The following is a 16,132-nucleotide window of genomic DNA, read 5'->3' as shown; positions in this document are numbered from 1 at the left end:
TAGGCTGTGGGATAGGTCTGTACCAGGGTTCAAAACTTGCATTAGCAGAGATGTCTCTTTTAATGAACTGAGTTTTCCATGTTTGCTGAATTTCTCACATTCTGCTGCTCCTAGTGAGGTGGAGAACTTGAATGCTTATGATGCTGCTAAATATGAGTTTATGTTTACTCCTGAGATTCCTTTTGAGGTGGAACCCGAGCCAAATCCTGAACCTACTCCTCCCCTTGATCCAGTAATTCCTGAACCAATTGTGAATGAACATGATGTGCAAGAGCCTGCTCAAAATGATGTGACTGTGAATGATAATTTGAATGAATATCAACTTACTAGAGATAGAGAGAGAAGGCATGTTAGGCAGCCTGCTAGGTTTGATGATTACAACATGTCCATGTATGCTTTTAATGTGTTCAATAATGTGGATCATGCTGAACCTTGCTCTTATTCTGAGGCTGTTAACTCTGATGATTCTGATAAGTGGGTAACTGCCATGAACTCTGAAATGAATTCTCTGCATAACAACAATACTTGGATTTTGGTTCCTAAACCTGCTGACTGCTCTATTGTTGAATGCAAATGGTTGTTTAAGATAAAGAATGAGGTGGAAAATGTCAGGTATAAGGCTAGGCTTGTTGCCAAAGGTTTTACACAGAAAGAGGGCATTGATTACAATGAAATATTTGCCCCTGTTGTTAAGTTCACTACTGTGCGCATCATGCTTGCTCTATGTGCTCATTTTAATTGGGAACTAAAACAAATGGATGTGACAACTGCCTTCTTGCATGGTGAGCTTGAGAATGATATATACATGAAACAGCCTGAAGGCTTTGTTGATAAAAACTTCCCTGATCATGTGTGCTTGCTTAAAAAATCTCTATATGGTTTGAAACAATCCCCTAGGCAATGGAATTTGAAATTTGATCAATGCATGAAGAGTCTGAACTTTGTTAGGAGCAGCTTTGATCATTGCTTATATTATTTGAGTGGTGAGTCTCCTGTGTTCTTACTTTTATATGTTGATGACATGCTTATTCTTGGTCCTTGCTTGAAAACCATACAACATGTTCAAAAGTGCCTATGTGATATGTTTGATATGAAGGACTTAGGTGATGCAAAGAAAATCCTAGGCATGAGCATTGTTAGAAATAGGGAAAATTGCACTCTTCTACTACACCAATCTGATTATGTAGAACAAGTCTTGCATAAGTTCAACATGTTTGATTGCAATTCTGTCAGTGTGCCTCTTGGATCCCATTTTGAACTGAGTAAAAAACAATGTCCTTCCTCTGACTCTGAACTTGAAGAAATGAGAACCATTCCATATGCTAATGCTATAGGATCTGTAATGTACTTGATGATTAGCACTAGACCTGATATTGCTTATGCTGTGTCATGCTTGAGTAGATACATGTCAAATCCTGGTCTCCCTCACTGGGAAGCTGTGAAATGGCTCTTTAGATACCTAAAGTCTACTATGAAACATGGTCTGCTTTTCTCTAAGTCTAAAAATGGTGTGAAATGTGTGGGCTATGTGGATTCCAATTTTGCTAATGACAGAGATAGTAGGAAGTCTTCCACCTCATATGTGTTCACTTTGTGTGATGCTTGTATTAGTTGGAAGTCTCAGTTACAAGGCATTGTGGCCATCTCTACTACTGAATCTGAATATATAGCTGCTACTGAAGCTGTGAAAGAAGCAATATGGTTGAATGGTGTGCTCTCTGAGTTAAACTTTATTGATGACAAACCTGTGCTCTTTTCTGATAGTCAGTCTGCTATACAACTGTGCAAAAATCCTGTTTTTCATGATAGAACTAAACATATTGATGTCAAGTATCACTTCATCAGAGATGTTGTAGAAAGAGGAGATGTTATTCTGAACAAGATCCCCTCTGAGTTCAATCCTGCAGATATGGGCACTAACTGCCTACCAGTTACAAAGCTGGAATCTTGCAAAAGGACTTTGAACATTGGGCCTGGTTGATCCCTCTGTATCCTTGTTACAAGTTCAGCCTTTGTGGCTGCTTGTTTATGTAGTTTCCTTTGTTGTCTTCTTGTTTGCTGCATGTGTTTTGTTTTGCTCTGTGTGTCTGATTCCTGCTCTGTTGTCTTGTGTCTTTTCTTGTGTCTTTCCTTTTTTGCATGTATGTTTTTGTGTGTGGTCTGTTGAGTCTTCAATGATAACCCTTTGGGTTTGAGAAATGGTGATTTCCCTTGGGTTGGTCTCTGTGGTTTGAGATTGAGTTAAATATGCTTAATATTTTTCTCACCCTCTCTTGTCTTGACTGTGTGGCAGATAAGAGTAAAAATTGGGGCTGTGATGATAACTCAAACTCAATTGATGGCCCTTCCCTGGTGACAGAATGATCAATGTGCCAAAGGTGGATATGTGAGGTTGGCCCATTTCTCATTATTTCCTCCCCTTCTTTTATTTTGTCTGGGCCATCTCTTGGGCCCAGAACCGAGCCCACCTACTTATCCCAAACCCTAGCCCACTTCACCTCCAGATATACCCCGCCCTTCTCTCTCCCTCTCTTCACTCTGCGCCGCTCCACTAACCCTAAATTCTCTCCCCTCTCTCCCTGACTCTTCGTTATCTCCACTTTCCCACCGCCCTCCTGCCTTGGTTTTTCCACCGCCTTCAATGGCACTCATCCCTACCGTTGCTGCTGCCTTCCTTTATATCTCTGATGCTTTCCCATGCCGGGATAACGTATTGTCAAGGACTGAAAGGCTCTGCTATTCCTTTGTGGTTAACTCTTTGATAATACGGGATTCCCTGCGTGGGTGGAGGTATCACCGGGCCTTCCTGTTCATCGGAGCCCTGTTTGGTGGTTACCTGGATAGATCTGAGTCGCTGGAGTTCTGACCTTGGCTCCTGCTGTTGGTGGCTCTGCTGAGATCTGAGAAGCTGCTCATTGTCCATTCTGTGGTCTTGATCATTCAGCTGCCGGAAGGGTTGCTGAGTACAATGGGAAAATCTGAGCCCCACCGTGTCCCGAGGACACCTTTTCCCTCGGCCGAAACCCTAACTCCTTTACTTCTTCTCTTTTCTTTCTTTGTATCCTTTTACTATTTTCTTGTTTACCCTGTGCAGATCAGAAGAAGGGAGGAAGGAGGAGCTGTGAAGAGAAGAACAGAAGAAGAAGAAGAAGTGTCTGAGCACGAAGTGAGACGGACCGGAGGTTCGGGAAACAAGCGGAGTAATCCCGGCAAGGCGAAGATACCCAACACAAACCTTTTTTATTTATGAGATCAGTTCCAGAGAAGCGAAACTTGGGGAAGAAAGAGATAGTGGGATTGAGTAAATAACTTTTTTTTTAGTGTTTTCACCTAATTTTTAATTATTGTAATATTTATAATTTAAAATCTTATATTTTATTTTAATTATTGTAATGTTGAATTTTAATTTTAATGAAAATTTAGAATTTAAAAATAAAAGTGCAGAATTGAAGATTTTGTGGAAATGAAGATTTAAGCATCAAGCTAAGACACAAGAGTTGGTACTTAGATGGGGACCACCATTTAAGCATCAACCTAAGACACAAGGGCTGTGGATGCTCTTAATTATATAGCACACACAATGACACAATACTCAACACACAAATACATATATATGATTAGGATTAAAATTACAAATCGTTTGCACTTAATATATGAATAACTACATTGAATCTATTAACTGTTTATAATTTCATGATCTTGGATTCGAACCACATAAAATGCGCAATTACATGATCACAAAAGTGCAATTACTGTATATGATAAGTACAAGGTTTGTAATTTTTACGAAAAATTAAGTTTTTACTATAACACAATCGTATATATGTAGGTATAATGCCGTGGTCGAAAACCTAAGTAGAAGCAACAACCAACTTCCCACAATCAAAGTCAGCCATTCTCACAAAGGGCTCAACGGTAAACTTAGACAAAAACATCTTCCTAAAGAAGCTCACCACTTTGTTATCACTCTCTTGCAACTTACCAACAACATAAGCTGCGCTCACAAGACTAAAGCTTCTCCACCTCCTCTCCTTCCCATACCTCTCCAACCCCTTTGCCATCTTCGCGCAATCCTCCTCGTCTCCCTCCTCCGACAGAGCTCCGCCCAGGCACCTTGCAAGAACCACCGCGTCCTCAATAGCCGAGCACCCACCTTGACCTAGATCCGGGGTCATCGGATGCAGGGCGTCCCCGGCCACACACACTCCGTTCCTCACAATGTCTCCGAACAAAATGTTCCACGGCGACCTAAACTTCAGATGCGCGGACGAGATGTTGGCTAGCTCGGTCCTCTCCACCACATCCATCACATGTTTACGAGCCCTGCCGATTTTGCTGATCACAAACTGCTTCATTTTTGAGGGATCACGCTCGCTCTCATCATCTACGCCAAACCAAAAACATGATTGTTAACAAACTTGTTTTTCGACTATTGTTTGCATTATAATGTCTAGGGTCGTGTCTTGTATCTTCAAGTTTTAACGTTTTTTAGAAAATGTCGCTGACTTTTAGCGTTTTGTATTCGAAAACCTTCAACCTTTGGAATAATTTCATTTATATAATCCCGACGACAAAATCATGAGTCACCTTGACAGACACTTAGATGGGTTTTCTTTCCACCTCACTTACTAAACGATGTCATTTAAAATAAAAGAAACACAGAATCACAAGTTCTAAAAATGGTTTGATAGAGAGAGAGAGAGAGAGCAGAGCAGAACTCAGCCGAGCAACCATTCAGCCTTCAAAACTTAGAGTGAGATTAGACGGATGTTTTGATTTAATTTTATCTTTTTGGTGAAATAATGCCATGAAGTGAGTGAGTGGAAAAAAATTCCACTTAAGAATTTGGAAAGTGATTCATCATTCCGTCATTAGATTCTTCAAACACGGGACATAAGTCAATTTTTGCTAAAAAATTGAGAGTTTGTGAATGAAAAAACATTAGCCAAGGATTTTTATTCTTTTCTGAAATACAGTAAAGTTTGGAACACAAAACATAATAAACCCGAATGTAAACGACCAACTAACTCGAACAAATTAGGGGCAAATTCATTTGACTTACAGTTGAATAGTGATGGAGTGAAAGTGCAGAACCAGTATATGTCATTGTCATCACAAGGAACAAAACCGACGCGCACGCCTCCACCAAAGTAGGCATACATCTTGGGCTCTAAGTTGTGGCCGTCTGGATACACGACATAGCCTCTGATCGCTGCTCGTGCAGCGCTAACCGGACTCTTGAGGCCCAGCCATTGCGCCACCATTGAGTTCACTCCATCACATCCCAGCAATACCTAGCGTTAAGGATTAGTTTAGAAAAATAAAAATAGTATAGGCTGATCTATTATTTACTAAGGAACTTTGGAATATCCCAAGATGTTTGATAATTTCTACCAATTGAGCTAATCTTTGCTCGATTCATATCATATTGAAAGATTAGTATTGAAGAAATCCTAGTAATGAAGATAGATAATACTTAATCATATATCTTATCGATCACAAACTCAACTTTTTTTTTTCTTTTACCTTAGTTCTGAAAATAGAGCCATCTGAAAGATGCACTAATTTGAAGTTACCAGATTCCTCAATGCAAACAATCTTGGAAGAGTATCTCACACTCCCTTGTGGCAATTCTCTCTCTAGAAGCTCTAGTAAGTCTGTCCTTCTCACACATCTCTTCTCAAACTTGCCTCTACATGTAACAACAGATAAACAAATATAGATCATTTACCATCTACAGCAAATAAAAAAAAGGTGTTATTGGACCTAAATACACAAACTTTCAATTGTTCTGAGTTTTCACATTATTGTCAATTTCCGACGAATTAATTTTATTGGGGCTAGTAGAAGTAGCGTCTAACTACGTCGTTTAGTACATTGACCATTTAAGCCATATAGACATTTCATACGTTCATTTCAACATTAAAATTTGGACAACGTGCAATTAACCCTAAGGCCGGGGTAATGATTTTATATATATATATATATCAACAATCTACTTAAGGGCGTTTATTTTGGAGGATTAGCCTTGATAAATAAAAATAGTAAACCTATCATTCAAGCTAGTTTTGTTTGATTTTTATCTCATGTAAAGGGCGGGATTGGAGATATCCTACTCTTGAGCATAAAAATACTCAATCCTGCATATAACCAATCATACAAAGTAAACGCGCATTTACTTCAAAGGATTAAGCTTGATAGATAAAAATAGTAAGTCTAGTCTCTTGTTTACTTTGATGGATTGCAACTTTGATAATATCCCAAGGCCCTTGATTATTTTTATCCTTCAAGCTAATTTTGCTTGATTCTTATCCCATAAAAAGGATGGGATTAAAGATATCTAACTCTTGAGGATAAAAATATTCAATCCTACATATAATCAATCATGCAAAGTAAACGTCTCTTACAATTTGAAATCTGTCTCAACGCCTTGCTCTGGACTAGAAGAGGTGGAATCCAAGCTACCGACTTCAAAACTAACAGAAATCCAATCAGAAAATTAAGTAATCAGCAAAAGAATTGAAAATTTGAAACGACATGATATTACTCAAATTGGAGCTGCGAATACCCTTGAATTGGGAGAGAATTGGCTCTCATGGCGTCGCCGATTCCGACTGCATCTAGAGCTATCCACGCGTTCGTCCATAAAGTTAGGGCGAACCCTGTGGTTCTCAATCCATCCGACGCCTCCAAAACCAGGCTCCGAATCCCCAACCTTCACACAATCATTTCATCAAACAGTTGGGGTGCATGAAAACGCAATTTGTTCAAGGAGGTACCTGTGGAGTCCGAGAGCTGTGGTGAGGCCAGCTATGCCGCCTCCGACTATCAAAATATCTTGCTCGTGGATCGCGGGTTCCATTTGGCTCTTCGTTGCCGAGAATCGAAGCGTGATGAAGAAGAGAACTAGAGAAGTGGAAGTTTTGGATGAATGTGTGTTCTGTTTTTATAGTGAAGGATGGTTTATGTAGTGATTAAGATCAAAAAGTTCAAATTCCCAATAAAATATAGGCATAAAAATGAAAATTTTGTTCAACAAGTGACAGACACCTAGCTATGTCTCATATTCGTGCTAATTCAATGCATTCACTAGTGTTGGGCTCAAAAAAATAAAATGCATTCACTAGTGTTACTGTTACCCCTAGTGGGGTACCCTAACTCTGCTTTTATTTTATTTTTGCAATATCTTTGCACAAATTTTCTATTTTAATATATCCTTCTACATCAATACTTGATACTAATTCAATCTCTGTTTGACAGAACTTACCGATTTTTTTTAATTTTGCATTATTTGACATAAACCCTTTTAATATCCCTATTGCATTTAGAGCAGTAGTAAGGCAAGCTACGCCGCCACCAACTATATAAAAATCCTGTTCATGCCTCAATTTGTCTCATTCTAGTGTTGGATTAGGATTACTGTATGATTTTGACTTCTCAATAGTTCCCGCAATAACGAAACAAATACAAAATCCAAATAAATTGGAACTATAGGCGAGACTTGATCTGATGCCTCATTGGCGGACGCAAACACAGATTTTTTCTAACGATAACAAGAATGCGAATGCGAACACGAACATGCTTCAAAATGTCACAATTCTCAGCAGGAAATCAAGAAATCTACAAGAGTGATTAAATATATATTGAGCATACCAGTTCCTCAAGCATCTGCTAAAAGCTTCACCTCCTTTGGCCCTCGACATGTACCTCCGAGTGATGCGTTCTTCGCCAATCTCATCGTAATAAGGCCTAATAAATTTGTCAAAGAAAAGATCATCTCTGAATGTAGCAACACTATTAAGACTCGGCTACTTTGCAATCAGATTCCTACTATCCACAAGTCTCAGAATCTGCAGCCGCGGCTCAAGCCTCTTTTCGATGCTGCACCCGAGCACTGACGGGCAAGTGACAATGCTGGACATATTGTACTTGCTGGTAGCAACCAGAAGATCTTTCACATTCTTAATTTTATTTCCAGAAACCGCAAAAACTGTTGGATGCTTCCTAAGAATCACGAACATGTCATTATCAGAAAATCCCAAATTGCGGAGACTTTGCCACTTCACTTCCCACATCCTCTTACTCTTAAGGGCAAATAAACCAACAAGAAAAATGAAATTGACAGAAGCCTTAGATGCCCCAATTTCTATGGCCTTGTCTACAGATTTCCTCATAATATGAGGCTTCACCAAGAAGCATCTCGGCCGAATATAGAGGAAGTGATGGATACGCTCCATAGGTATACCACAGCTCTTGAGGATTTCCACATTCGGCATTAAGGATTCATCCAAATCTGTTGTCAAAAACCAGGCAGATCTTTTCAAAAGTCTGGCCACTTCATGACCAGATTCGAGGAAATCTTTGAGCTTGGATAATGAAGGAATGATCCTATTCTTCGTGCTTGAACGTAACATCGAAATATGACTGAAAATTATTTGGAATACGTTGAATTTGAATCTGATGCGCTCAATTCGAAACCCTAGAATCGGAGGATAATAGATGACGATTTTCTCGAGCTGAGTAGTCGTAAAGCTATTCTCTTTGAAGAAGTATAGTACTGAATCGGCTCTTTTAGGGCATCAAGATTTGGGGGAACGTGATGCAGCTAGTGAAGCCGATTCGGGAGAGAAGTGGTGTTTGTTGACCAATACATCATAGATTTTAAGGCAAGGGGTTTGTCTTTCCACTTTCGAAGTGGAGAAGAAGTGGAATGCGGGAAAGAAACGAAGATTTGAGTTGCTGAGAAATGAATTAGGGTTCAAACGTAAATAGGAGAGGTTATTGCGTGCAATTGCAATCATGTTGATTGATATAGATAGAATTTGGGTTCGGAAATGAAAGGGACTTGCCTGCAAAATCAAAGGACTCAAAGCTTGTCGATCGAGGGGTTTTGAGCAAGCGCTGTTGCCATGGCAGAGAGGGAAGAAGCTTATAGTTTTGATAGTCCATGGCACTGAATAAACGAATTAGGGACCCTTTTTTTTTCCTAAAATTTTGAGAGTTCTTAAATATTATTACAATTTTTTCACAATTTAAATTTCAGTTAACTGAATCTGACATGGCGCTGACCTGTTATCATTTTAATCAAAATTTGAGAGTTTATTCATTGGGCTGGTCTTGGGTGCGACCGTCGCACAGTGTGCGACGGGTCCGCCCCGGCTCGCGCCCGACCCGAAATCCTAAATCCTAAATTATTATATTTGTTTATAATAATTATTACTTTTAATAAGCATGAAATATACATTTGTTCGCACAAATGTATACTTATATAAATATAGGTATTTTCCTTCATTTAATATACAGTATTATATTTTCTAAACCCTAAATTCTATAAACTAAACCCTAAACCCTGTAAACTAAACCCTAAGCCTGAACACTAAACCCTAATAGGAGTATTTACTTTTAATAAGCATAAGATATACATTTGGTCGCACAATGTATACTTATATTAATATAAATATTTACCTTCATTCAATATAAAATATTATACATATCAATATACATTTATATGAACAAATGTATATATTATGTTTATTAAAAGTAACCATTATTATAAACAAATGTAATAATTAGGAGTATGGGTCAAACCCACACGGGTCAGGGTTCCGGGTCAGGAGGGCGGGTTTGGGCCGGGTCGACCCGTCGCACAGGTCGCACAGGAGAATTAGCGTTATTCATTTCGTCTCGTTACAAATGTCTCATTACTTTTTGACACCGAGATTAAGAAATATGTAGAAAATAGATAAAGTGGACATTTTTGTAATGAGATAGAGGGAGTATGATTTTTCATAATTTGAATTTCAATTAAAAATAAACCTGACATAGCATTGATACGATACATCTCTAGTGGAATCAAATCATTGTGATAGTTTTAAAACACAAACGATGGATAATTTTACTCTTGCTCATCCTAATTCTTACATTGAAAATTGTAACAGTAAAAAAATTGTAGTGATGTGGCAATGATAAAATAGGATGTTTGACAACTTTTTAACTTGAAATATGAAATATACACCTATTTAAAGACAAAGATTCATTTTCAAATAAGACTCATTTTGAAATGAGAATTTGCAGTATTTATTTGAGCCAAACACAACATTTTCATTATAGGGTATTTGTATTTTAGGAAAAACCAACCATAAGGATGTTTATGGCCCTTAGTCCTTGTAAGAACACAGCATAGTCAAGTCGCCTTATACATAAAATGATAATTCAACTTTACTGAAAAACACAACTACTACTAACCATTAACTTACTACAATCAAAATCAGACATCCCCAAAAGAGTACCTGTTTTGGTTAACAAAATCAAAATTGTTGAGAAAGAATTTTTTGAATTTGGTAGAACATTTTGAAAGCGAATAACATGTGTTCTAAGCAACAGAAAAGTGCAACATGCTAGCACAATTTAAGGAAAACGAACAAAAATCAAATTTATTTCACCTTATAGAGAACAATATAATGCGGCAAACAAATGTAGGAGAAGAAAAAGAGAGAGAGGAAGTCAATTTATAATAATCAGCCAACAAACTTATCCAATCCAAGCATACAAATTAAAGAATGTGCTTTCTCACCAATCAAGTTGCACTTGATCAAAGCAACTAAAAAAACTATGGGAAGAAAAGATGAATGAGAAAACAAAAAGGCTCACCACGCAAACGCGGCACAAGTTAGTCTTTCTACTACAATAATGATTACAGAGATGACTTCCTACAGTTAATTCTAGCAATATTTGGGAAATACATAGAAAGGGAGAGATGAACATCATATTGTCCTCACACGATAGCCACCAGCTCAACTAGTGGCGGCAACAACAGGCCCATTAGGTCTAAATCCACGACCCCTGCCACGGAAACCCCTACCGCGGCCACGGCCTGCACAAAAAGAAACCAATAAATTTTGATAAGAAAGATGAGTAGATTATCATACCACAGAAGCTCAACTATTACAAAACAGATATCATAGTTTTGAGGTGCAAGCAATTGGAAAAGGGACAGATACAAGCATAATCTTTGTAGGAAAAAATTGAAGGATTATTGCACGCAAATGAGGCAGGGAAAATTAATAAATGCATGCAACACGATATGGAAATAGACTGAAACAACTAAATGAAATCAAATATTTCAGAGAAAACTACAGGTCAAAGACCCATTAGGCAGAGCAGCGACAGGAGTGCTTGGTTGGGCTCAGCCAAGAAGCAAATTCAGCAGAAAACATTTTCCCAACCGAAAAACAATAATCACAATAATGATAATACTAACAATAACAAATAATAATAAGGGTTTTCTCAGAAGAAAAAAAAAAGGGGGAATAGTTCAAATCAGCAGCAGTACCTCGAGGTGCATCTTGATTGTAGCGAGGTGCATCTTGATTGTAGCCACCTGCATCATTCTGAGCATCTGACTGATAATATCCGCCCCTGCCGCGGCCACCAGCATCATTCTGCGCATCTGACTGATAATATCCTCCCCTGCCGCGGCCACCAGCATCATTCTGAGCATCTGACTGATAATATCCTCCCCTGCCGCGGCCACCAGCATCATTCTGAGCATCTGACTGATAATATCCTCCCCTGCCACGGCCACGGAAATTGCGACCTCGACCTCGTCCCCTACCCCTGGGGTAACCACGGTTTCGATCATAGCCCCCATCGTCAAACTCAGCAGGTGCATATCCATTCCCTGAAATAAAATGCAGCAGAAACGGATTATAAGGCTGCAAAATTATCAGCATCCTTATATTGAGTTGATCTGCAAAGAACAATAAAATAAAGGTTTCGGCAATAATACCAGCTGGGCCGCCTCTAGGCCTCCCCCTCCCCCTACCACCTCTTCCTCTTCCTCGGCCAATGGGTGATCCCTCTGCACAGTAAGAATTGTGTTTGTAGTCAAACATAAAAGGTAACATACAAGACAAACTAACAAAATGTGACACCACCTCCATCATATTCGAGCTCTGTTGACACCTTCACCTGGTCAGCTGGTATGGGGGGTTGGTACCTGTTGCACATAACACACAATTACCAAAATCACTTCCATGGATCCAACAGGATAAAAGAATGGTTTACTAAAGACTACATATTTAAGATATCCATAATTTTGAAGTGGAAACTCTCTTCCTTTTGCAACCAGAAAAGAATCAAAAGATGGCAGAAGTTGCTAAAAAAAAATAGCACCTCAAAGTATTAGGAATCAAATTAAAGATCAATTCCACAAAGACATAATAGCTGCTACTCACCCAACATTATTCATGTCCAAGTCCTTTTTGGAGAGAGTAATAGTAACCATTGACACTTTCCTTGTCGTTTCCAGACTGTATAATCAGTAAACAATGTCATTGAGTCCAGTAATATATGTTTCACTACGATGATCTCAAGATAGAAAATCATCTTTTTTTTAACTCCTACTTATACTAAACTCAAAGTGATCTTACATTTGGAGGCCTTCCTCCAGAGGTTCCCATGTGTCAGTTATATCAGTGGATTGAATTGCTGTAATTTGGTGAAGACCAACAATTCTCCTCTGAAGAAAGTATAACATAACTTCAGACCACCATCAGCAATAAAAATCAAACAGTTAAGGGAAACCTTAAAAGTTCATAAGCTAGATACCTTGATTAACTCCACAATTGTAACAGTTTTATTGATGGCTCTGCCCATTGCCTTGAATACTACTTCATCTGAGCCCTTTTCCTACAATCATCACATAGCACATGAATTACATCAGCCTCTGTATGGAACTATTGGCACAAATCCAAGCATTGGATATTAGGAGAAACAACAAAGAATGTGAATAATCATATCGACAAAAGTGCTGGAGAACCTGCAATCTCACACAGAATAGCTTATACTACTAAATATCACCCCACGAAACAAGATTTTCCATTCCAGGCAATCCTGTCTAGTGTCTAGGAATTTTTGCTTTTAAATCGGAATCTGATGGTATAAAGACAACAAATAAAATTCACGTAATTGGTAATTACATGGATTTCACTACAAATTACAACAGAGCAGAATCTTAGAGTCAACAAAATCAAGATAGTATACAATATTTATTCACCAAAAGCCATATTACTCATCACTAAATTTATAGCACAATACCATCCACTTACGATAGATATTACCATTTATGGAACCTTTACTCTATATAAGTACAAATAACATGCGTTACCTCCTCATATTACTCAATTAGAATTTCTATCTCCATCATAAATGCTAAAAGTTATGTCATTCGAGCAAGTCCGGCGGTAGTTCTCATTAAATATTAACCAACAAATCAAATGAAATTTCCACAAACAAATATATAACCGCACCTGTACATTATACGCCACTTCATTAACAATAAATATAGTGCCGAGACATAATTTCACAAACCAACACACTAGGCACATATTCATACCTGAAGCAGAGTCATGGCGTAAGTGATGTAGCTTCGCATCCTGCCCTGGCTTGTAATCCGAATTTCATTCTCATCGATTGGCGTCTCTACCTTCGGCTTCTCCACCTTCTGGTACCGATCCATAGCTCTACAAAATCCAAAAAAATAAAGTAATTAATTAATTAATTAAAATCAAATCAAATAAACAAAAAGCGAAGCTTACAAGCTGAGCACATGCAATATGTGAAACAAAAAGTGCGACGAACAACGACCGACAGCTAGGGTTTATGTTGGTGAAAACAAGAGCAACAGATCCGCAATTAATGATTCGGAACACCTGAAAATGTAACAAACACAAACCACACGCATGAAATACCTCGAGGAGGTGTACGCGTACGTAGTTGTATACGGAAGGACGGGACGATATGCTGCTCAAAAGGGAAAGCCCTCTTCTCCGGCTTCGTTTCTTCGTTACTTACCTCCCGACCATTTAGCTGCGTGCTCCGCAGCTATTTATAGTCCCAGCCCAAAAGCTGTGCCCTAGTTCTTTTTTAACTGGTCAAACCGGTTGGTTGTTGCTGCTGTTTTTACTAATCTATTTATTTTTTGTTTATTAATAAATGCAATGTTGATTCCGAATTGGGATAAGGCTATCCTGAATTCACATTTAAAAAAAACAATTCTGGCTTGGCTTGCCTAAAATTTCATTATACTTGTTTCTTTAATACTATATTAGGCATGATTGCTAATTATGTCCTTTAATCTCGCGTTATTTTGAAAAATGTCTCTAATTCACCATTATTTTTTATAATAATTTCAACATTTGAAAAATATTTTCTAATTGAGAATTCAACTACAAAATAATGAATCACCTAGCCGAATGCTCATATGTGCTTACTGTGGATTTTCTTCTTTTCACCTAAACATCAAAACACATAAGTTTTGGTTTCAATTTGGTGTTTTTACTGAAGAAAGTCTTCAAATTTTATCTGTTTTTTTATAAAAAAATTCAAAAGATAAAAACAATCGTAAACTATAGCTTGAGAATTGAGGTGGGAAAAATCCACGTAAGAAACGTACAAAAATTCGACGAGGTTATTCATCTTTTCACTGTGGGAAATACAGGATTCCTGTCAAATTACAAATAAGTTTATGACATTTTTCAAAAAAATACAATAACATGTGGGGAAAAAGAAAAATCCTTGCAAAGTTGCAAACTAAAAATAGTCCATCCGATGAGGTGACTCGTCATCCCGTCTATGAATCTCCATTTTGTGACATTTTTCAAAATTTTGCAAAAATTGAGAATACAAAGTGTACTTATCTCAATATATTATCATTACTATAGCTTCAAAAAAATATATTATCATTACTATTAAGCATAAGAGCATCCGCATCGCTTACACGATGCGGCCTACTCGTGTAAGACCGTTATCGTGTAAGCCGATGCAGCCCTTGCCTACACGAGGGCTACACGTTCTAACGTGTAGCCCATTTGCCCGTTGATGAAAGACGCGTGTGAAACACGCGCCATTAAAAAAATAGAAAATTCGATTTTTGAATTTTGAATTTGAAGGCAGCTTTGACTGCCTCGGTTTGCGTGCAAATTTGACCGTTCGATTTTTTTTTCTTCTCTTTATATTCTCTTTTCCTCCTTCTTCTTCCTCACTTTCACTCCACAATTCTCCTTTTTCAATCTACACCTTTCAAGCCTTTTCTTCTTTTTTCTTTCGACAATGGCGGAATCCGACCACGGTTCTTTGTCTGATTCATCCGACGATGTAGCTCACGCGATCATGGAGGAGATAGAGTTGCAAAAACAATTGCTTGCTCAAATCTACACCCAACCGGCGCCGGAGCCGGGACGTGTTAAACGTCCCCGGTCTTACATCCACCGTGATCGTGAGGATGCCCATCTACGTCTTATGCAAGACTACTTCAACGACAATCCGACGTACGGACCTACATTTTTCCGGCGGCATTTTCGAATGCAGAAGGAGTTGTTCTTGCGCATCGTTGAGGCTGTTCAAAGTGAAGATACTTACTTCCAGATGACCACTGATGCAATAGGTCGGGACTCTCTCTCCGCTTTGCAGAAATGCACGTCAGCTATCCGCCAATTAGCCACCGGCGTCAGTGCGGATACTTTTGACGAGTATCTCAAAGTCGCCGACTCTACCGGGCGTGTATGCCTCAAGAACTTCTGCAAGGCTGTCATTCGGGCTTTCGGAACCCATTATCTGCACCGTCCAACGCTGGAGGACATCACACGCCTTACTCAGTGCACGAGGCGCGACATGAATTTCCCGGGATGCTCGGGAGTCTTGATTGTATGCATTGGGGATGGAAGAATTGCCCTAAGGCGTGGCACAACGCATATACACGCGGTGATTAAGGGGAGCCAACCTTGATCTTGGAGGCCGTTGCATCCCACGATCTGTAGATTTGGCATGCCTTCTTCGGTGTCGCTGGTTCGAACAACGACATCAACGTTCTCAACCAGTCGCCTCTCTTCGCCGACGTGTTGGATGGAACAGCCTCGCCTGTGCTCTTTCAGGCGAACCATCGCTACTACCAGATGGGCTACTACTTGTGCGACGGCATATATCCGGAGTGGCGTTGCTTCGTCAAGAGTCCACCGATGGCGACAAATCAGAAGGAGGCGAGGTTCAAGAAGATGCAAGAACCGACACGAAAGGATGTCGAACGTGCCTTTGGAGTCCTTCAAGCTCGGTGGGGAATCATTCGCAGTCCCGC

At 39.0% G+C, this 16,132-nt stretch overlaps 3 protein-coding genes across 5 annotated transcripts; all 3 read right to left on the bottom strand.

The window, feature by feature from the left end:
• Nucleotides 1–3,780: 3,780 nt before the first annotated feature.
• Nucleotides 3,781–8,983, bottom strand: LOC130994027 (monooxygenase 2-like). Of its 2 annotated transcripts, none has more exons than XM_057919066.1 (7): nt 7,654–8,983; nt 6,780–6,940; nt 6,569–6,715; nt 6,408–6,476; nt 5,527–5,692; nt 5,063–5,294; nt 3,781–4,384 (listed from the first exon to the last, which is right to left on the bottom strand). In XM_057919066.1, exons 1-7 carry the CDS (start codon nt 7,666–7,668, stop codon nt 3,852–3,854), a joined length of 1,323 nt encoding a protein of 440 aa, XP_057775049.1. In that variant the 5' UTR covers nt 7,669–8,983; the 3' UTR covers nt 3,781–3,851. The 2 variants fall into 2 exon arrangements, with proteins under 2 accessions (XP_057775049.1, XP_057775055.1); XM_057919072.1 differs by having other exon boundaries at nt 6,780–6,906; nt 7,654–7,790.
• LOC131010019 (uncharacterized) lies at nt 7,809–8,414 on the bottom strand. Its single transcript, XM_057937417.1, has one exon. It carries the CDS (start codon nt 8,412–8,414, stop codon nt 7,809–7,811), a length of 606 nt encoding a protein of 201 aa, XP_057793400.1.
• Nucleotides 8,984–10,494: 1,511 nt separating the features above from the next.
• On the bottom strand, nt 10,495–13,909 carry LOC130994191 (5'-3' exoribonuclease 2-like). 2 transcript variants are annotated; one of them, XM_057919225.1, is made up of 9 exons: nt 13,752–13,909; nt 13,397–13,523; nt 12,610–12,690; nt 12,432–12,520; nt 12,237–12,311; nt 11,937–11,998; nt 11,789–11,860; nt 11,333–11,680; nt 10,495–10,873 (listed from the first exon to the last, which is right to left on the bottom strand). In XM_057919225.1, exons 2-9 carry the CDS (start codon nt 13,517–13,519, stop codon nt 10,794–10,796), a joined length of 930 nt encoding a protein of 309 aa, XP_057775208.1. In that variant the 5' UTR covers nt 13,520–13,523; nt 13,752–13,909; the 3' UTR covers nt 10,495–10,793. The 2 variants fall into 2 exon arrangements, with proteins under 2 accessions (XP_057775208.1, XP_057775210.1); XM_057919227.1 differs by having other exon boundaries at nt 13,599–13,854.
• Between the last annotated feature and the right edge of the window lie 2,223 nt (nt 13,910–16,132).

Source organism: Salvia miltiorrhiza, chromosome 1 (assembly GCF_028751815.1).
Source record: "Salvia miltiorrhiza cultivar Shanhuang (shh) chromosome 1, IMPLAD_Smil_shh, whole genome shotgun sequence".
NCBI lineage: Eukaryota > Viridiplantae > Streptophyta > Magnoliopsida > Lamiales > Lamiaceae > Salvia > Salvia miltiorrhiza.
Note: the sequence above shows the minus strand (reverse complement) of the source record. Positions and strands in the feature narration are given on the sequence as shown.